General features: G+C 39.0%; 1 protein-coding gene across 3 annotated transcripts in view; it reads left to right on the top strand.

Annotated features, from left to right (window-relative positions):
• Positions 1-17,604, top strand: part of foxp1a (forkhead box P1a) — a 53,188-nt gene extending 35,584 nt beyond the window's left edge. For all 3 annotated transcript variants that reach the window (XM_063015472.1, XM_063015471.1, XM_063015473.1), the window contains 11 exons: positions 1,349-1,511; positions 7,793-7,897; positions 9,519-9,606; positions 10,479-10,562; positions 11,035-11,242; positions 11,873-11,949; positions 12,536-12,637; positions 12,753-12,874; positions 12,959-13,013; positions 13,470-13,627; positions 17,412-17,604. In XM_063015472.1, coding sequence (XP_062871542.1) covers positions 1,349-1,511; positions 7,793-7,897; positions 9,519-9,606; positions 10,479-10,562; positions 11,035-11,242; positions 11,873-11,949; positions 12,536-12,637; positions 12,753-12,874; positions 12,959-13,013; positions 13,470-13,627; positions 17,412-17,571 — 1,322 coding nt within the window. In that variant the 3' untranslated portion in view covers positions 17,572-17,604. The remainder of the gene's footprint in view (positions 1-1,348; positions 1,512-7,792; positions 7,898-9,518; positions 9,607-10,478; positions 10,563-11,034; positions 11,243-11,872; positions 11,950-12,535; positions 12,638-12,752; positions 12,875-12,958; positions 13,014-13,469; positions 13,628-17,411) is intronic.
• The last annotated feature ends 5,594 nt before the right edge of the window (positions 17,605-23,198 follow it).

Raw genomic sequence — 23,198 nt, 5'->3', positions numbered from 1 at the left:
GAAAGAATTAGATAATGTCTTTATTGACCTTGCCTTTTTCACAGGTGCAAATTCATGCTGAAACTTTACCAAACTATTACCACAAAGCTGGAAGGAAATTATTGTATAGAACTGCTTTTTTACATGTTAGCTGAAGGTACATTTACATTTTCAGCATTTAGCAGACGCTTTTATCCAAAGCGACTTACAATTATGACTGAATACAGTTTGAGCAATTGAGGGTTAAGGGCTTTGCTCAGGTGCCCAACAGTGGTAACCTGGCAGTAGTGAGGCTTGAACCTGCAACTCTCTGATTACTAGTCAAGTACCTTAACCACTGAGCTACCGCTGAACCAACTTAATAATTAAGAAGGGTTTCCACATACTTTTGGCTATATAGTGTCAATATTAAATATAAATATCAACCATCTGTTTAAAATATCATACTACTATGGGTCTGGAACAATATTTTAAAACTGTTTATTATTTTTTTTAATTTTCACTTTAACCACTTTAATCCACAAGGCAGGAATACCTTGGACAGGGCACCAATTCATCACAGGGCTTCAGCTATGCTGTTGAGATTCAAACCCAGATGTCAGCAGTGGTGGGCTAGCATAAGAAAGAAAGATAGAAAGAAAGATATCCTTTATTTGTCATATATACATATACAGATGTACAGTACAATGAAATTCTTTCTTCGCATATCCCAGCTGGTGTTGGAAGCTGGGGTCAGAGCGCAGGGTCAGCCAACTTACGGCGCCCCTGGAGCAGACAGGGTTAAGGGCCTTGCTCAAGGACCCAACAGTGGCTACATAGCAGAGCCAGGATTTGAACCGCCAATCTTCCGGTTGATAGCCCAAAGCCCTACCCACTAGGCTACCACAGGCCCCACTGCATAGACCACTGCACCACATTAATAATGTTTATTTCACATTTAAAAAAAAATGATTAGTCGTACATTAGCCATGTAACATTGGCCATGTTTGAGGGAGGGAAAGTTGGACAAGGTCTCTTTTTGCTGCAATATACAGTACAATCTGCAGGACTGATCCTGGCATCTGCACAATTAAGGGGAGGGAGAGAGGGTTGGTCACATGTAGCCTAGCATGGTTCTCCATATGTGATACAGCTCTGTGTGGGAACACAACATTGGCAGATGATAAGAAGCCTTGCAGATTGAACATGTGTCTGAGAAGGTGTGTGGTGATCAGGCTGTCCTTGATCAGATCGGGGGTTGTTCCAACTCATACCTTTCATTACACTATAAAGACTGCACTGTCCCTGGCTGTTGTGACACAAAATAGGAAGTACTGTGTCAAGATTAACTATGCAAGCTTAATGTAACTTTGTTGGCTGTGTCTCACAGGTCTGTTTCCTGCAGAGCTGCAGCAGATATGGAAAGATGTGACAGAAGCTAGATCAGAGGAAAAGATCAAAGATAAGTCAACCCTGCCTTCTAAACCTCCTGGTCTAAACCAGCAGCCCAGTACCAATGGACACCACACACCCCGGCCAGTCAAGAGAGAGAGGTACTACTAATGGCACACACTTCACCCTTGTGGTACAGATCAGTCTCGGTGGCTTGTAGGTGTAAATGTTAGCAATTTAAACACCTCCTACAAGGTCAGTTTTTAGGACAGTGGTAGCCTAGTGGGTAGGGCTTTGGGCTATCAACTGAAAGGTTAAGAGTTTGAATCCCGGCTCTGCCATGCAGCCACTGTTGGGCCCTTGAGCAAGGCCCTTAACCCTCTAGGCTCCAGGGGCGCCGCACAATGGCTGACCCTGCGCTCTGACCCCAGCTTCCGAACAAGCTGGGATACGCGAAGAAAGAATTTCGATTTACTGTACATCTGTGTATGTATATATGACAAATAAAGGCATTCTTCTTCTTAAGGTCAGTCAGTTTTAGATGTATCCGCTGGTATTTGAGGCATTTGAGGTAGATTATAGAAACCAGTTAAACAACAGTTAGCAAACTGACTTGGTGTTTTTACTTGTTGACATACTCATGCCTTGGGTTAGGGCTTAGTTTTCTTTAGTGTATGTGTAAAAGGTGTTATATGTGCTAATTCTTACTGTGCAGGTGTATTAAAGACTCAATTCATACTACTTTCAGCTTGTGCTTTGGTATTAGCTCAAAACCTGTTTAGGATTATGTGCAAAACATTGCTTTTATGAATGTGCATGGCGGAATTATCATCACTTTGTTGGTTTTGCTACAAGATGCAAATCAGGTGGTGATAAAAGCTAAATTATTTGCAATCTTGCGTTAAAAAAATGTTCTTTTTAACCTAATTGACAATACTCTCATTAAGTGTTGGAACGCAGTGTTTAGCCATCACTCATCGTTCCTTGTAGAGAACTGATCTTTTGGTGGCTCCTCCTATTATACCTCATCATGATTCCCTCACCTGTTACCAATTCACTTGCATATTGTGTAATGTTTCAAAAAAAACTTCAATTTTCTATTAACTTTTCTCTTTTATTTTGGCTCTGTCTCAACTTATTTGGAGTGTGTTTCAGGCATCAAAATATAAATGTTTATGTTTACTTCCATTTATTGAAAACCTGTATCATCACCCTTGTGAAAAAGTAATTACTCCCAAAATCTACTGGTTGTGGTTGTACTGGTTGTGCCACCCTTGGCAGTAACAACCTCCAATCATTAACTAGCAGTGGGGAGATTTTGGCCCACCCTTTTTTGCAGAATTGTTTTAATTAACTGTAATAATTTTGCTACATTGGAGGGTTTTCGAGCATGAACTGCCCTTTTTGAGGTTTTGCCACAGCATCAAGTCTGGATTCAAGATTCATGTTTGGACTTTGACTCGGCCGCTCCAAAACGTAACTTTTTTTTTTGAGCCATTTAGAGGTGGACTTGCTTGTGTTCTTTGGGTCTTTGTGCTGCTGCATAACCCAACTGCTTTTGAGCTTTAGGTCACAAACTGACAGGCAGATATTCTTCTTCAGGATTTTTATAGATGTAAAATTCAGGGTTCCCTATAAAATAATCCATATAAAAGCAAAAGAAGGAGGTTTTTATGCTCCTCTATGTCAGGCGGATTGAGGTTCTATAGTCAGTAATTCTGCTCAGTATTCTAACAAAGTACACAAATTGTTAGAGATCTTTACAAAACCTTAGGCATTAGTATGATGCTTTTTCTTTTGCTGCTTTACCAGCTGGTAGTCTCATTTGACACATATTATATCGTGTCACATGAACGTTTGTGCAGTAAGGCACTGATATTTGAAAAAAAGATCTGCTTAGTCAGGCTCTAAGCAGGCCAGTGGAGTTTTTCTACATCAAACTAGACAAGCCTAATATCTTTGTGAACTTGGCTTTGTGCACAGGGTCACAGTAATGCTGAAATAAAAAAAGAGCCTACATAAGGGCCTTAAGGGTGTCTACATACTTTTGCCTGCACAATATACCACTGGCACTTAGGGCATATTATGTATGCTTTCCATATACATTCCTAAACAAACAGGTTGGGCTTTTACACGTGTCGTAAATTTTTTGTCCTATGAATCTGGAAAGTTATTGAAGATCTTTACTAATGATTCTCTGTTTTTAAACCTTTCACATTCTCATTTGAAAACAGATTTATGGTCAGCATTGATTGCATTGCACGTGCTCAGAAAGCCTTTTCTGCATGGCTGTTATTGTTTTGCTGAGTTGTAGTGGGTGATATCAGTTCAGGGCGAACGCTCAAGGACTAGGCGGTCAGGTTCATATGTCATGTAAATTTCTCCCGGCAGAGAGGCGCCTGCAACTAAAACCATAAATGCATCCAGTGAGCAAGTTTTTACCCTCATCTCTTCGAAGATGGAAATGGAGCTGTGCTATCATTGTTTTTTTATATGCTTTCTTTTTTCCCTGTCTGGCCACAGCACCACAGCTTAACTGGACAGAGCAGTAAAATGTCATCTGATCTCTGCATTTTCTCTCAACACAACACCATTAGTGTTCAAATCTGAATCAGTCCTTGAAAATCTGCCACTTACTGGAAAACCCCTATTTTTTTTGCGTTTGTTCCATCCATTGGAACACTGGTTAACTCACTGGTGTAAGGAAGTTCCACACAGATACAGTAATTCAGTTCAGAGAGGCAGTTGCAACTGTTTAGGACTGAGTCATTGCTCAGTTAACTGGATTGTTGTGCTGTTGTGCCTTTGATGGGTGGGTTGGAGTTTTAGAACATCGTCTGGCTTGATGAACAAATAACGCTGTAAACACGTTTTATTGTATTTGTGTTCTCTTTTGTTTGCAATAAGCTAAAAAAAAAGCAGCTTATGATGTTATTAGAGGGAGAGAAACTGGTCATGATATTGATTTTAGGCTGTTTGTGGTCTGAGCTCATAGCACTTTGTAGTAATAATTCAGGCACAATCGTTTCCATAAACATAACATATATTAATGAATACTGCCTATAGAGTGGTATCGTTAAATGGTTGTGCATTTTGCTTGGTATAGATTGATCAGCGATCTTCAATTGTTAAATCCTTAAAGTGACCATGAATTATTTATTTAATGGTGTTTTGAATGTTGGTTTTTGATCATATGGTGGGGTTTAAAGGGTGCAGTCAGTGTGGAATCCACATTGTTTTTAAATTGAATGAATACATTGGACTAAACGAAGACTTGCCTGGAAGTACTGGGGTTGCCAAGTATTTAGATGAGCATCAGTAAACTGTTTGATTTAATAGGCCTAGGTTTGCTCTGGACACACCACACTTAAAGAATAAAAATAATAAAAATGCTAATATTCAGTCATCTGGCAACTTAAGACAAGAAGCCAATCAACCACTGGTAAATCTGAACCAGGAAATTGCCCGCTAGCAACAGCAATTTGGGTAAAAATGACAGCTGTTGTATATGTAGACTTATAAGCCTGGTGTGTCTGGATTGTTCAAAGTTGCATGCAAAAAAATTCAAGTTGCAAATTGCAGCAGTAAAATACTTGCAGTGTATAGCCTTGTTTATGATATTTTTAACAATGCACTTAAAAAAAAAAAATATATATATATATATATATATATATATATACATATACTGTATATATTAGGGCTGTCAAACGATTAAAATTTTTAATCACGATTAATCTCAGAATTTCATATAGTTAATCGCGATTAATCGCATTTAAAAAAAAAAAGAAGAAAACAAGGATTTTTAAGTGAAAGGTTACAATTAAAATGGTGAACACATTTTATGCTAAATGTACTTATGTTTAAAACTGCTGGGACAAGAGAAAACTGTAAGGGAGTTTTATTCACTAACATACTAGGCAGTAATACTATCCAGCAGAGACCCCTGACTTCGTATATACAGTGTATCACAAAAGTGAGTACACCCCTCACATTTCTGCAGATATTTAAGTATATCTTTTCATGGGACAACACTGACAAAATGACACTTTCACACAATGAAAAGTAGTCTGTGTGCAGCTTATATAACAGTGTAAATTTATTCTTCCCTCAAAATAACTCAATATACAGCCATTAATGTCTAAACCACCGGCAACAAAAGTGAGTACACCCCTAAGAGACTACACCCCTAAATGTCCAAATTGAGCACTGCTTGTCATTTTCCCTCCAAAATGTCATGTGATTTGTTAGTGTTACTAGGTCTCAGGTGTGCATAGGGAGCAGGTGTGTTCAATTTAGTAGTACAGCTCTCACACTCTCTCATACTGGTCACTGAAAGTTCCAATATGGCACCTCATGGCAAAGAACTCTCTGAGGATCTTAAAAGACGAATTGTTGCGCTACATGAAGATGGCCAAGGCTACAAGAAGATTGCCAACACCCTGAAACTGAGCTGCAGCACAGTGGCCAAGATCATCCAGCGTTTTAAAAGAGCAGGGTCCACTCAGAACAGACCTCGCGTTGGTCGTCCAAAGAAGCTGAGTGCACGTGCTCAGCGTCACATCCAACTGCTGTCTTTGAAAGATAGGCGCAGGAGTGCTGTCAGCATTGCTGCAGAGATTGAAAAGGTGGGGGGTCAGCCTGTCAGTGCTCAGACCATACGCCGCACACTACATCAAATTGGTCTGCATGGCTGTCACCCCAGAAGAAAGCCTCTTCTGAAGTCTCTACACAAGAAAACCCGCAAACAGTTTGCTGAAGACATGTCAACAAAGGACATGGATTACTGGAACCATGTCCTATGGTCTGATGAGACCAAGATTAATTTGTTTGGTTCAGATGGTCTCAAGCATGTGTGGCGGCAATCAGGTGAGGAGTACAAAGATAAGTGTGTCATGCCTACAGTCAAGCATGGTGGTGGGAATGCCATGGTCTGGGGCTGCATGAGTGCAGCAGGTGTTGGGGAGTTACATTTCATTGAGGGACACATGAACTCCAATATGTACTGTGAAATACTGAAGCAGAGCATGATCCCCTCCCTCCGGAAACTGGGTCGCAGGGCAGTGTTCCAGCATGATAATGACCCCAAACACACCTCTAAGACGACCACTGCTTTATTGAAGAGGCTGAGGGTAAAGGTGATGGACTGGCCAAGCATGTCTCCAGACCTAAACCCAATAGAACATCTTTGGGGCATCCTCAAGCGGAAGGTGGAGGAGCGCAAAGTCTCGAATATCCGCCAGCTCCGTGATGTCGTCATGGAGGAGTGGAAAAGCATTCCAGTGGCAACCTGTGAAGCTCTGGTAAACTCCATGCCCAGGAGAGTTAAGGCAGTTCTGGGAAATAATGGTGGCCACACAAAATATTGACACTTCAGGAACTTTCACTAAGGGGTGTACTCACTTTTGTTGCCGGTGGTTTAGACATTAATGGCTGTATATTGAGTTATTTTGAGGGAAGAATAAATTTACACTGTTATATAAGCTGCACACAGACTACTTTTCATTGTGTGAAAGTGTCATTTTGTCAGTGTTGTCCCATGAAAAGATATACTTCAATATCTGCAGAAATGTGAGGGGTGTACTCACTTTTGTGATACACTGTATATATATATATATATATATATACAGTAATCCCTCGCTATATCGCGCTTCGACTTTTGCGGCTTTACTCTATCGCGGATTTTATATGCAAGCATGTCTAAATATAAATCGCGGAGTTTTCGCTGGTTCGTGGATTTCTGCAGACAAGGGGTGTGTTCGAAAAGCTAGGGAGCTCTCTATATAGACGCATTTCACGTCATCCTGTGCGCTTCCGATAAGGAGGCTGTTCCAAATCCTTCAACATTTCAACGTTATTTTCACTCAAAAACGAGTAAGCATCCGACGCTGCCTTAGTGATCAAGCCAATCCCAGAATTCATTGCGGGTCGGGTGCTCTTCTCTCACAGAAAAAATAAACATGGCTGACGGTGCAGACAAACGAGTTCTTTTTAAACGTAAATAAAATATTACTGATTTTTAACTTATATAAACTTGTACCGAGTGTTTTTATTTGCAAGTTCGGGCTTGTCAGGAAATGTAACCGTTATCGGTACATGAAGGGAAATGTTATATTGATGTTAGCGTGCTGCCTCAATCCATTGATTTTAATGACAAGACGCTAAATGCTAAACCCGATGGAATCGGTTTATGAAAATAACCATATAAACACATGGTTTTTACTTCGTGGATTTTCACCTTTCGCGGGGGGTTCTGGAACGCAACCCCCACGATCGAGGAGGGATTACTGTGTGTATATATATATATATATATATTGTCATACATTGTATACATTGTCAACTTGGTCTGTAACACTGATGGATGGCTCTGAAACCTCTGTGACCAGGTTTATTGCTGATGAAAGAATAACTGCACATTGAATCGGCTGTTTGCTTTGTGTTACAGTTCACAGGAGGCTCAGTCTCAGAGCAATCACCCACTATATAGCCACGGTGTGTGTAAGTGGCCTGGATGTGAAGCTGTGTTGGGGGACTTCCAGTCATTTCTTAAGTAAGTCTGTTTTTACTCCCTTTTCTCCCTCTTTTGTACGATAAGTCATGCTTGTGAGTCCCCTAGCCTCTGTGGGTTGACACAGTGTGTAACTAAGCACGTAATTAATTGGGGTCTTTATTTTTATGGGCTTAAGCATGTGTAGTCTCTTTATGGAGGTCCAGTACTGTCTGAAGTCCAATCGTTTGGTTTTAATCACCTAGGGTTTTACTCTTATTTTCCCTTTCTATCACCCAATCTAGTCATTTCCAATTCCTGAGGGAGATCCTAATTACCACACATTCTCCTACGACACATGTTCAAGCTGCAGCCTCTTTTTATCACCTGTCAGTGTTGGATTCTCATACAGAGTCGCATTGCATAAGGTATCGCTTGCTTAGCGGCATCTGAACCCGCATCAAAATATTGTCCGGCCAACCTTTCCACAAATATGGCCAGTGTGGATGCCCGGCCAGGTCGGTGGCTTAAACACTTCACAGTGATGTGCTAGCGCATTAGACCATTGTGCCACACAAGGCTTTTTACTTTTAAACAGAATTAAAATGTGTTCATTACGAAGTCCCTTTTAATAAAGCTACATTTTTCAACATTTAAAATGAATTTATATTTTAATAAAGCACTTTTGCCTGCTTCTTTCTTACCTTTCCTTACTGATTTCCTTTTCCATTTTGCCTTTCTTTGTTGGCTGGTTTTAGTATTTGCTTTTTTTCTCTTCCTCCCCCCAACTTTTTTTTTTTTTTTTCAAAATTCTGCATCTTTTTTTCTTCTCCCTCCGCCTGCTGTGGCGGTGAAGTGTTGGGGCCCCTCAGGGTTGAGCTGCACCACTCTGCGATAAACAGTGTACCCATGGTGATGGTGGCTGCCCCTCCCAAAACAAACAGCAGGAGGATGTTTATGCGTGCCCCCTGCGCTGACCCTGACCTCTGCTCCCTCTCCATGTCTCCGCCCTGCCTTATTGCCACAACACCGCCTTTGTTCTGCAGCTTCGCTCTCGGTTAGGCTATTAAAAACACACTAAACTAACGCATGTTATCCTGGACTTGCCCCATGCACTCACTGTTTACATTAGTATTTTAATTCCCATAGCTCTCTTTGTTGTTTCCTACTGAAACTTTATACCGTTTAAATTTTGATAAGCGGCACATCAGATTTCGTATGAAGGAAAACAAAAAACCTGGACTTGGGTCCAGATTTTAAAATGAGCTGCCTTTGACAGAGTTTATCTGCCTTGTTTGTTGTTCTAGTTGTAAATAATTAAAATCTTTTGTGGGGTTGTGGAGTTTTAAATGAACTTTGTTCTTTTACAAAGCCAAAAAAGCCAAATCTATAAATTATTTAGATTAAGATAGTTTGTCTTGATTTACCTGAAATTGATATAAAGTGATTGCAAATTAAATCAGCAACAATTGTTAAGTTTTTCTCTCTGACTAAACTATAAAACGTACCTGTGGCATGGACTGTGGTTTTAGTTTTTATTTTAAGTTAATGGGGCTAAATAGATTAAATGACTAAACTGCCTCATAGTGCCTTCATCGAATTTGATTAATTGTTTCTAAAACTGTTTTAACCAACAGTTGTTTGTCACTATAATGCATTTTAACTGAAACTGTTTTCCTTCCAGGCATTTAAACAATGAACATGCACTGGATGATAAGAGCACAGCTCAATGCAGAGTTCAGATGCAGGTTGTTCAACAGCTTGAGTTGCAGGTAAGCTTTTATAGCAGTATGCAAAGCATTTAAAGGTGTTGTGTTTTTGTTGTCGTTCCAAAAAACTTTCATACAGTTGCAACTGGAAATATTCAACTTCTAAAGCAAATGAAGTAGTTTAGAGTAACAGGATATTTTGTTAATACTGCCATGTCAGAATTATTCAACACTCTACATAATACTGATTCTTGATTCTACTGACAGTCTTTATGGTTACAACATGATTAAACCACTAAGAACTCACACTTAATTTGCTTCAGCTGTGATGTGTCTTATAACACATTAAGAGATGTGTTCAAGGTGTATTTTCACTAAGGAGCTGTCACAAAAGCTGAGTTTTCCACAGCCTTGAACATTCCTAGAGACAACATTGGGAGTATTGTCTAGAAGTTTCTTAACCTGAAATCACTTATTAAAGGTTATTAAAGCATAAGCATGTTACACCAAATACTGAGGCTCTGGGTTAAATAATAGTGCACATGGACATTTGTTAAGAGAACTACATGTTTATTTTATTTAATAGCCTGTTTTAGTGCATGTTTATGCATAGAATTAAATAAATGAATTGTAATACAGTGTACTCAAATCACAAGTCATTTGCTATTTTGTAATCATTTTGTAATCACAAGGGATTGTGCCCAATGTGAAAAGTTGAGGAGAATTTAACACTGATTTATTATTCACAAAATCGTGTTGTTCCTGGAAAGAAATATGACACAAAACAAATAAAAAGACGACAAGTGGCTGCTATTGTGTGATTTAGATTTAATAATATAAACAGCCTATGCTATACCATCAGCAACATTGTAGTTTGAATAAATAGCCCACACAACCTGGGCACCTATGATATATCTGTTGTGTTTGTTCAACAGCTAGCTAAAGACAAAGAACGTCTTCAGGCCATGATGGCCCACCTCCATGTCAAATCTACTGAGCCTAAGCCAACCCCACAGCCAGTAAGTACAACAGCTGACCTCACTGGCCAGATTTCTGGCTTTTACCCTTTTTTTCCAGTTGATCTGCATTTGCATGTTTTCTTGCTATTATATTTCTATTTAACATTATTGAAAATGATGCATTATTGAATATGATATGTAAACAGATGTTTGAAACTGCAATGGTTTTCACAAATGCAGTTCAGAGATTTTATTGGTTCCTATAAATTTGCACTGATGTAAATTGTACACAAAGCTTTATGCTTGACATCACAGGCACAGCCAGCAATTTTAAATGATGATGGCAGTGTACTGAATCTGATATTGTGTTTTTAATGACATGTCTGGCATTTTCTGTCTCGTTAAATAAAATAAAAAATCTAATGAAATAAGCTAGTAAGCAAGCCATATGGAAAACTGTAAGGGATAATGCTTTATTTATTATTGTTTAGTGACTGTATCTGTAATATTTATGTGTGTGTATGTGCTAAAGGTGAACCTGGTTTCCACCCTCACTCTGGCAAAGACCTCTGCTCCAAAGCCCACTCCCTCTACGAATCTTTCCCAGAGTGCCACAGCCCCTTCAACACCGCTTACATCACTGCCTCAGACTCCCACTGTCATCATTCCCAGCAGCCTGCATGCTCTGGGCCCTGTTCGCAAGCGCTACTCCGACAAGTGCAACATGGCCATGGACCAAGGTCAGAAAAAACACTATTGCAGTTACCATCAGGCCAAACCACTAGGGCCTGTTTTAATAGCATTGAAATGTACTTGCACTTAATAACTAGCCATTAAAGAATGTCGATGCTGTAGATTATGCTATTACTTTAGCAAGACATACACATACTGTAATCTATGCTGATAATCTGTCACAATGTTTGCCACTTTTGAATTATAATCTGTGCATTATAAAATATATGCTGTATGAACAAAAGTGTGTCAGCGCTGACCTGGAGTTTGATGTATATTAAATATTTAAACCATGGGCATAATCACAGCTTCCACTCTTTCAGTAAGACTTGTCACAAGATTATGGAGTGTGTCTGTGGGCCTGGCTTTATGTTGGCCACTGCAGTTCCCCCACACCAGACACATCAAACGATGTCGTTTGGTGTTCAACGACAGTCATTCAGAGCAGGAAAGAGCCTTACTTGGTCACAAAGTTGGAAGCATATTTATTGTATATAAATAATAGATTTTATACACCTAGCAATGGGTGTGGCTGAAACCCCTGAACTCAATTATTAGGAGGGGTGTTCATACTTCTGGGCATGTAGTATACCTTGACTTTAATGTGAACTAAAATGTTTGTTTGGTTTTTTTTGTAGACATTGTGCAGAATAAAGAGTTTTATTTGAGTGCTGAAGTCAGACCTCCTTTCACATATGCAGCTTTAATAAGGCAGGTAAGAAGCCAAAACTTTGATGTTTCTGGACAAAAAAAATACCCAGGTGCTGCAATCCTACATTTGTAGACTGCTGCTTTTGCTCTGTTGTAATAACCAGACATGAAGAATGTAAGAATTTATTACAGAATTGATTTCATTATAATTATTGTCTTCTGCTAGTAAGAAGTGCACATGCCCATTTTCATCTGCTTGAATACAGGAGGATGACCAGTTTGTAGATGCTTTCTCTGAACCTTTTATTGGCTTTTTCAGAAGCCACAGTTCCATTTTTTTGCCTTGGCTAGCTAGGGTTAGGGCTAAAACAAAGCATTCAGGGTTTTTTTTAGTTAATAAAGGCTAAAAGATCTGAGTTTACGTAGATAGAGCATCCAGTCCATTTCTTTACACTGGAGGAATCTCTAGCCTGCTGAATCATTGTAAAAGCGATAGACCTAAATGTTAAGACAATATTTAAAAAATGCTGTTTTATACATCTAGACTAAAAATCATCTTGCAACTCCTCCCAGTTTTTGTGAGTCACACCCACCAGTTAAGAACCACTGGTCTTCAGCATAAGTGATTATGTTTAATTGATCCTTTTCAGGCAATTTTTGAGTCTCCAGATAAGCAGCTTACACTGAATGAAATCTACAACTGGTTCACTCGGACCTTTGCATATTTCAGAAGGAATGCAGCAACATGGAAGGTAAATGACAGTTTTTACTACAGTACTACTCTGTTTTCTTAGTATTATGGTTTGTGGGATCAGCCAAAAACAGGTGACATAGCGACATGACTACATTTATTTTTCTGGTTTGTAGAATGCAGTTCGGCACAATCTCAGTCTTCATAAGTGCTTTGTTAGAGTGGAGAATGTTAAAGGAGCTGTTTGGACTGTGGACGAGCTAGAGTTTCAAAAGAGAAGACCTCAGAAGATTACTGGGTAAACAAAATAATACAGCGTTTTTGTCTTTTAAATAACCATTTATTTTAATGACTAATTTTAGTTGATATTATTTTTCTGCAGATCACCCTCTTTGGTAAAAAACATCCAGACAGGACTTGCTATGTCTGCTCTTCAAGTAAGAAAATATTGATGAACAGATCCTTTATTTTATTTTCCAGTCAAATTCATTCCAGTTGCTAAAGTCAATGAACGGTTCATCTGCAATTAATGCACATTACTTATCTAAATCATGGAATCTTTGGCCTTCAGTCTTTAGATCTTAACACAGTTGAGCACCTGTAGGACATCTGGGGTCGTGTGCTTTCCTCATTATCATTAAAACACTAATTATGGAAATATCTTCTGGAAATAATGATACTGAATCCATTCTGTACAAACCGGTCCTGCCTTGAAAATAACTCACCAGAGTAAACAAGGCATTATAAAAACCAACCAAACAAACAAACCATTCTGTACTTTCAGAGACTTGTAGACATTTTATTCTACAGAATGGTTTGTTTGTTTTAAGGCACATTCAAATTCTGCTGGATTATAGGAACACATTGTAAAATGAATGTTGGTTTCTCCTCAGGCAGCGATGGTGGACAGTAGCTTGCCACTGTATGGCTCAGCCTCTATAGGGGGCTCCAGTCTGAAGGCTCTATCCAATGCTATGCATGAAGACATGAATGCCCATGATGATGGTTCCCACAGTGACTCCAGTTTTGATCTTTCTCCTGTATCAGCTATGTGAGTAATGTTTCACTTACTTACTTACAACCCCACATTTTGTTTTCCTCACACCAGGTATTACTCAAATGTTTATAGAGCTGTCTTAGCACTAAACCAATCTTAGCCTGGGTTTAATTATTAGGTTTAAAATACATAAAGTAGAAAATTAACATAATGAGTCATAGTGGTGTAAGAATGTTCTTCCCAAAGATTGTCAAACCACAAACATTAACTTTACGCAATACAAGCTGGCTAAACCGAGCAGCATAACATGCAAAAATGTTTTAGAGGTTGTTGACCTCAAAGGAAAACTGAATATTGTTTTACACAAAATTTGATAAAACTAGGAACATTCTGACATCTAAAAACAAACTTCTGTTTTTGTAATAATAATAGCATGTTTTGCTTTGAGTGTGTTTATCCTGGCTAACAGAAAATAGCAGAAAATAGCTCTTCATAATTATGTCAAATAACAGCTTAATCGTGGTCAGTGTTGCATCAGGACCAGAAACACAGGGCACAAGGCAGGAATATAGAGGACAGCCTTGGTCAATCGTGTCTGTGTAGATGCCCAGTCAGCCGATAGGTGGTGGTAGTATAATACAATAGACTGCATTGCCCCATTGCAAAACAACTTTAAATTTTTGTAAATATAACATTTGTTATAAATATTATTTACATTTGTATTGTATTGTATTATTGACATATTATTGTTTTTTATATTTATAAATATAACATATAACTCCTATTAAACTCCAGCATGTTCAGGCTGTAACCAACTACGAATGTAAATGTAGAAACAATTAGGTCCAGAAATAGTTGTGCAAAAAAGTTTTAGTAGTGGATGTGTTTTTACACCGCTGCAGCAGGTAACAGTGAGAGCAGATACATCTTTGCTGAGCTGTGCTAGTCTGAAACAGCAAACAAAAGCACTGTTGCTTCACAGCAAGAAGGTTCTGGGTTCGATTCCCAGGTGGAGTGGTCCGGGTCCTTTCTGTGTGGAGTTTGCATGTTCTCCCCGTGTCTGCATTGGTTTCCTCCCACAGTCCAAAGGCATGCAAGTGAGGTGAATTGGAGATATGAAATTGTCCATGACTGTGTTTGACATTAAAAGACTTGAACTGTTGAATCTGGTGTAACCAGTAATTACCTGTCCTGTCACGAATGTTATTAACCCTTTGATGCACAAGCTAAGCAAACCCCTTATAATGCACAACATGGGTGGAAAATGACCCATATTCATCCATTCAAGAATATTTTCATATGCACATTAGTCAGTTATTCATGTATTTACTGTCTTAGCTATTAAAAGCTATCTATACTAGAATATGTAAACAGCTAGCAAGCAAATAGTATTGGACATATTCAAGATTCAAGAGCCTAATCTTTGGTTGTCTTTCAAAAGATCAGTAAATATGTTTTTGACTACAAACACTTACAAATGTCAGTAGTTTCTGTCAAATTCCATAGTAAATACATAAAGGTCATTTTTGACCCATGTTGTGCATTAGAAGGGTAGTGATACAAAAATGATTTTTATTAAAAAAGTAAAACATATAAAACTGAAATAAGGATTTGTGATGATCAAAAACAAGTTAATTGAGGAATTCATGAAAGCTTGAATGACGAAATTAATTTATTGCAAAGATATAGAAAATAAAAACTCAGTCGGGTCACTTTTGACCCAGGTTGTGCATCAAAGGGTTAAAGTGTGTAAAACATGACGTTAAAATCCTAATAATTAATAAATAAATATGTTTGAAACAGAAGTGTTTTAAGTGGCAAAACATGTTAATCAAGTAAATCTCTTATTACTTAAAAACCACATACTGCATAAGTATATACAGTGTATCACAAAAGTGAGTACACCCCTCACATTTCTGCAAATATTTCATTATATCTTTTCATGGGACAACACTATAGACATGAAACTTGGATATAACTTAGAGTAGTCAGTGTACAGCTTGTATAGCAGTGTAGATTTACTGTCTTCTGAAAATAACTCAACACACAGCCATTAATGTCTAAATAGCTGGCAACATAAGTGAGTACACCCCACAGTGAACATGTCCAAATTGTGCCCAAATGTGTCGTTGTCCCTCCCTGGTGTCATGTGTCAAGGTCCCAGGTGTAAATGGGGAGCAGGGCTGTTAAATTTGGTGTTTTGGGTACAATTCTCTCATACTGGCCACTGGATATTCAACATGGCACCTCATGGCAAAGAACTCTCTGAGGATGTAAGAAATAGAATTGTTGCTCTCCACAAAGATGGCCTGGGCTATAAGAAGATTGCTAACACCCTGAAACTGAGCTACAGCATGGTGGCCAAGGTCATACAGCGGTTTTCCAGGACAGGTTCCACTCGGAACAGGCTTCGCCAGGGTCGACCAAAGAAGTTGAGTCCACGTGTTCGGCTTCATATCTAGAGGTTGGCTTTAAAAAATAGACACATGAGTGCTGCCAGCATTGCTGCAGAGGTTGAAGACGTGGGAGGTCAGCCTGTCAGTGCTCAGACCATACGCCGCACACTGCATCAACTCGGTCTGCATGGTCGTCATCCCAGAAGGAAGCTGACGCACAAGAAAGCCCGCAAACAGTTTGCTGAAGACAAGCAGTCCAAGAACATGGATTACTGGAATGCCCAGGGCAGTGATAGCTCAGTGGTTAAGGTACTGGACTAGTAAACAGAAGGTTGCCGGTTCAAGCCCCGCCACCACCAAGTTGCCACTGTTGGGTCCCTAAGCAAGGCCCTTAACCCTCAATTGCTCATCGTGTTCAGATCATTGTGTAAGTCGCTTTGGATAAAAGCGTCTGCTAAATGCTGAAAATGTAAATGGTCTGACGAGACTCATTTACAGATGGTTTGGCTCAGATGGTGTCCAGCATGTGTGGCGGCACCCTGGTGAGAAGTACCAAGACAACTGTATCTTGCCTACAGTCAAGCATGGTGGTGGTAGCATCATGGTCTTGGGCTGCATGAGTGTTGCTGGCACTGGGGAGCTGCAGTTCATTGAGGGAAACATGAATTCCAACATGTACTGTGACATTCTGAAACAGAGCATGATCCCCTCCCTTCGAAAACAACAGGATAACGACCCCAAACACAACCTCCAAGATGACAACTGCCTTGCTGAGGAAGCTGAAGGTAAAGGTGATGGACTAAACCCAATTGAGCACCTGTGGCGCATCCTCAAGTGGAAGGTGGAGGAGTTCAAGGTGTCTAACATCCACCAGCTCCGTGATGTCATCATGGAGGAGTGGAAGAGGATTCCAGTAGCAACCTGTGCAGCTCTGGTGAATTCCATGCCCAGGAGGGTTAAGGCAGTGCTGGATAATAATGGTGGTCACACAAAATATTGACACTTTGGGCACAATTTGGACATGTTCACTGTGGGGTGTACTCACTTATGTTGCCAGCCATTTAGACATTAATGGCTGTGTATTGAGTTATTTTCAGAAGACAGTAAATCTACACTGCTATACAAGCTGTACACTGACTACTCTAAGTTATATCCAAGTTTTATTTCTGTAGTGTTGTCCCATGAAAAGATATAATAAAATATTTGCAGAAATGTGAGGGGTGTACTCACTTTTGTGATACACTGTACTTGTCACTAACGTATCATGTTTAATGTATTTCTTGTTATATGGAATAGGGTGCAGTGCACTTATTTTTAATAATACATTCATATCAAGCCATGTTTATCCTTAAGTTCATATTTTACACAGCTACATGTAACAATCTTTAATGCATTAGATGCTGTATTATTTTCTAACTGATTCAGTTTAACTGTGTGCACAGGCATCATGCTGGAATTAAAAGTGAACAGATGGAGGGCGAGTACCTGGAAGGCTCGGTGTCTCCAGAGATGGACGATGAGCACAGCCCGGACACCGATAACGAGATGAATTATCCTGAAGAGCACGATTCACACACTCTTCATTCCACTGAGTTTTCCTGAAGACCAAATAAAAGCCACTTCCAGCTGGACTTACCCGAGGTCCCTCATTGACAGCTAACTAATGTAACAGCAGCAGACGCTGAACGTTCACATACACACTTCGTCACTATATCAGTTGGGAGCAACTATTTATTGTTTGCCGCTACTTGCCGGTTTTGGAAGCAGTAAATTAACCTCAGTGATAAAGAGCTGGTCTGTGCAGGGGCCAGACAGTGAAACAGTTAGCTCATAGACTAGTGATGTAGACGGGGGTTGTTCAGTTATTGCTTATGTTTTTAGTGTACAGTCAGAATAATCACTACACCACGTACATGCAGAAATCATTGTAATAATGATTTATGATTATTGCAGTTACCCTTAATTTGTTTTTCTTTTGACACTAGAAGCCTCAAGGACCAGATTCAGTCATGCTGTAGTGTGGGTAGAAATTCTGGGACCTGTGTTACCATGCATATGAGTCTGCAAACTGTTTTTAATCACCACTGCCTCAGTTATGACATGGATAGTCACCATACTGGGTCACGTTTGACCTTAAAAATATGAGTTGGTCCATAACTAATAGTTATGTTCACTGAAATCATGAATGTCTTTTGTAATTTTCTTTCTTTTTTTTCTTTTATGGTAGAATCAGAACCAAAAGGGGAACATTTTATAACCAGCACTTGATAAATGTTTTCTATGTCTTTACTTTTATGTACAGAATTCCATCGTAAGAAAAAAAAAGAAAAGAAACCATCACAAAAAATAGCCGAAATGTTTAACTTGTGCGGTTAATGACACTGACTTAAGCAAATGTCTGTGGAGCATTTTGGCTTATTTTTGATATGTTTATCCTAAATACAGAAATTAGCCGATTACCAAAGATTGTGAAAATGCTTTTTATGATATGTACTTTGTTTACATTGTCCCTTTTTAATATACCCAAAAAGAAACATCTGCCTTATAGCTTTCAGGACTTGGTAGTCTGTAATATTACAAACATGTAATGTTCAAACATGACTAGATATAAATTAAAAATGAGACAAGGCACCATGGCGTTACCGGCTCATGTGTTCTTAAACTTCAAATTCATTTGTTGATTCAGAAAAGAAATACAGTGGTGTTCAAAAAAATAGCAGTGATTTTAAAAAAGCGAATAAAGCACAAAATCATTATAATAACTTTTATTTCCATAAATGCAAATGCACTGAAAATACTACACTTTCAATTCTAAATCAAAACATTAACAACATTTAGCCAGTGTGTGTTAATCCTTTACAGAATGTTAAGAAAAATGAGTATTAGGCTGTTCAAAATAATAGCAGTGCCAGCATTTTTCTTTAAAAACTCAAAAAATGTATCTATAAACTGAAAATGTTTGAGGTTTCACTTGACTTTAAATTACTGAACAAATATTTAGTGGCATAACAGTTGTTTCTGAGATCTGTGTTGCATGGAGTCGACCAACTTCTGGTACCTCTGAACAGGTATCCAGTCCAGGATGATTAGACTACATTCCACAGTTCTTCTGCAATTTTGGGTTTTGCCTCAAAAAAACACGCTTCAGATGTCAGCCCACAAGTTCTCTATGGAACTGAAGTCAGGGGATTGGGCTGGCCACTCTATTACCTTAATCTTGTTTGTCTGTAACCAAGATGTTTTGGGTCATTGTCATGTTGAAACACCCATTTAGGGCAACATGATCTCCTCAAGTATTCTGATATATTTAAACTGATCCATGATCCCTCGTATGTGATAAATAGGCGTAACACCATGGTATGATAAACATCCCCATATCATCATTTTGTACCACCATGCTTTACTGTCTTCACAGTGTACTTTGGCTTGAATTCAGTGCTCGAGGGTCGTCTGACATACTGTCTACGGCCACTAGACCCAAAAAGAACAATTTTGCTTTCACCAGTCCACAAAATGTTGAGCCATTTCTCTTTGGACCAGTCAATGTGTTCTTTGGGAAATTTGAACCCATTCAGGATGTGTCTTTTTCTTAACAACGGGACTTTGCAAGGAGTTCTTGCTGGTAAATTGGCTTCACTTAATCATCTTCTGTACTCACTGGTAACTTCACATGTTCCTTGATCTTTCTGGAGGTGATCACTGGCTGAGTATTTGCCATTCTGGCTATTCTTCGATCCTTTTGAACAGTAGTTCCACGCTTCCTTCTGCATCTTTCAGGTTTTGGTTGTCACTTCAAGGCATTTGGGATCATTTTAGCTGAGCAGACTATAATTTGCTGCACTTCTCTGTATGTTTTTCCCTCTACAATCAACTTTTTAATCAAAGTACGCTGTTCATCAGAACAATGTCTGGAACAACCCATTTTACCCAGTATTTCAAAAGGAAATGTGCTATGACCAACCTGTGCAACATTTGCCCCCCTCCTACATTAAATAAGGGCCAAAATTGACACCCGTTCTTCTGCAGAATGAATGCCGTCACCAATTGAACTTCTTACTGCTATTATTTTGAACAACCCCCTTTCAATCAATGCTTCGATTACTCAGAATGAGCAGCATGCATGTCCTAATTGTTGGGTTTGTTTTGTTTTCATTACTCTACTACAATTTCAAGTGAATTTTTTGCTATGTAGAAATATCACTTCTACTAAAAACAGTGATTTATCAGGTTAATGGTGTTGGACTGCTATTTTTTTGAACACCACTGTACATCACCATAAATTATTTGCCACCTTTACAATTTTACTATTTTTGCATATTACTCTGACTTATATTTCAGATTATCAAAATACTTTTAATATTAGACAGAGATAACCCAAGTAAACATTGATGCTTTTCTTAAATGATAATTTCATTTCTTAATGAAAAAATGCTATTTAGTCCTACCTGGTGCTATGTGGAAAAAGTAATAGCCCCCTTTCTAAATCAGCTGGGTTTAGTTTTATTAGCTGCACCCACACATAGTTGATCTATGTGTTTTCCACAGTGATGTTAAGAAATGGTAAAAGATCATTATAAAGGTTTGATTGCAGTTGTTACTACCAAGGGTAGCACAACCAGCTATTAGGTTCAGGAGGGCAATTACTTTTTCCACATGAATGATATAGGTTTTTAGTACATTTATTTTCAGTAAATGGAATAATCATTTAAAAGCTTTTGTGTTTATCCACATTTTTATCTTAGATTAAAAAATGCAAGATCTGAAACGTAACAAATTAGCAATAACAGGTGAGGGGCAAATACTTTTTCACAACACTGTATATGTATACACTATTAAGACAAAACATTAAGACCACCCCTCTACTACACTGTCAAAACAGCTGACCTGTAAGATATGGACTATGTAAGACTAAAATCATGTGGAATCTGGTAGCAGAAGATACTCATCCATCGGTGCATTTTGGTTCTATCTTCTTTACAGTGCAACAATGTACATGTTCCTAACTGTCCATATTATCCTGGAGAAAATGGGATTTGTTGGACCAGTCGATCATCTTCTGTTGCTCAGATGTCCAGTTCTGATGCATGGACACAACCCCTTACACAGAAGAGTTTGATGCACTGTGTTGTGACACATTCACTTCATCACCAGAATGAAAATGATCTGCACTTTAAGCCACAGTGGCCCTTCTGTTGATTCATAATGATTGTCAAAGCATTACATCCTCTGGCGTCAAGTCCTGGTCGCCGAACAGCCTCTTAGTGGTCGTCCCACGATGTCTGCGAGCACCTCTTGCTGTTTCAGAGACATTTAAGCCCATTTATCTCTCCATAACTATTCATCACGCAGGTTTTTATGCCTGATTTTATCTGCTGCATTCATCACAAGCAGCTAGCATTTAATATATCCCTGACTGCGACTTGCACCACTGCAATGACTGGGTGGTGGTCTTCATGTTATGACTGATTGGTGTATTGTGTGCATGTCATAAGTTTACATACACTTGGGTTAGTGACATTAAAAATATTCATCCCCTCCACAGATTTTATGTCAACAAACTATAGTTTAGCAAATAGCAAATTAGATATCTAATTTGTACACAACACATTTTTTCTAACAAAGACATTTCACTTTTAATGAAGCATATCAAAATTTCAGTGAACTAGAAATTTACAAACGTGGGGTTTTTTTTTTAGGTGTACCCATAGCAGTATTGTAAGGCCTATCTTCAGTGCCTACTTGCTTCTTTGCTTGACATGAGAAAATCAAGACATGTGAAAGAGAGTTTTAGACATTGATAAGTCAGGTACATCCTTAGGAGCAATTTGCAAACACCTGAAGGTACATGTTTATCTGTCAAGTTTAAATCATGATGAAACACAGATGGAACTGTTTGGCCATAATTATTAATATGTATGGAAAAAAACATGTTGGGTGATGCTTTGCTGCAGTAGGGGCTGGCACACTTAAATGGTGTTATGCAGACTGGGAAAATGATGAGAATATATTGAAGCAGCATCTAAAGACATCAATCAGGAAGTTAAAGCTTGGGCACAAACGGGTCTTCCAAATGGACAGTGACCCCAAGCATACTTTTTAAAGTTGTGGCAAAATGGCTTAAGGATAACACTCACTCACTGTCTTAACCGCTTATCCAATTAGGGTCGCGGGGGGAGGGGGGGAGTGCTGGAGCCTATGCCAGCTTTTCAATGGGCGCAAGGCACACAGTAACACCCTGGACGGGGCACCCAGTCCATTGCAGACACACACACATTCACCTATAGGGCAATTCAGTGTCTCCAATTAACCTGACTGCATGTTTTTGGACTGTGAGAGGAAACCGGAGCTCCCAGAGCAAACCCACGCAGACACAGGGAGAACATGCAAACTCCGCACAGAAAGGACCCGGACCGCCTGCCTGGGGATTGAACCCTAGACCTTCTTGCTGTGAGGCGACAGTGCTACCCATTGAGCCACCATGCCACCCTTAAGGATAACAATGTGAAGGTAATGGAGTGGCCATCACAAGGCTGTGACCTCTATTTAAAAGCAATGCTACACTTTGTGATGAAAAAATAAAAGCTGTAATCATTCTCTAGTATTATTGACAATTCACATCCTGACATAAGAGAGGGATGTTAACTTAAGAATGATTAGGAAATTAAAATGGACAGTTTTAAACAGGCCAGCACTAAGTCCTGATCTCAATCCAGTAAAAAATCTTTGGAAATAGCTGAAATCTGCTATTGGGAAAAGAAACCCTGCAAACCTTTAAGAGCAAAGTGTTAAAGCATGTATGCAAATTGGAACACTGCTTTGACCTTTTAATCAGAATTGAGACAGCCACCGTAGGGCCCCTGGGCAAGGCCCTTTAACACAAAATTACTTGTATTGTATTAGGTCTCAATTGGGATTCACATTGGTTAGGTTTTTGGTAAATGCCATAAATGTAAAAAGTTTATCAGCACTTCTGTACTACAGTGAATAAAATAAAACTGGTTTGATTACTGAGAAAACACATGAGGTAAATACAAGTATAATGTACATGTAAACAACAGATGTTTACTGGTAAATGTTGTTCCATGTTAGAAGCAAGCCCAATTTAGCTGCCACTATAAACGCTGATGTTAGTAAGACACACTTTATGGCCAAATGTATGTGACACCTATTAATTACTGAGTTTGGATGTTTCGGTCATTACTAACTGGTGTGTAAAAATAATAAAATGC

This window comes from Trichomycterus rosablanca, chromosome 19 (genome assembly GCF_030014385.1).
Source record: "Trichomycterus rosablanca isolate fTriRos1 chromosome 19, fTriRos1.hap1, whole genome shotgun sequence".
NCBI lineage: Eukaryota > Metazoa > Chordata > Actinopteri > Siluriformes > Trichomycteridae > Trichomycterus > Trichomycterus rosablanca.
Note: the sequence above shows the minus strand (reverse complement) of the source record. Positions and strands in the feature narration are given on the sequence as shown.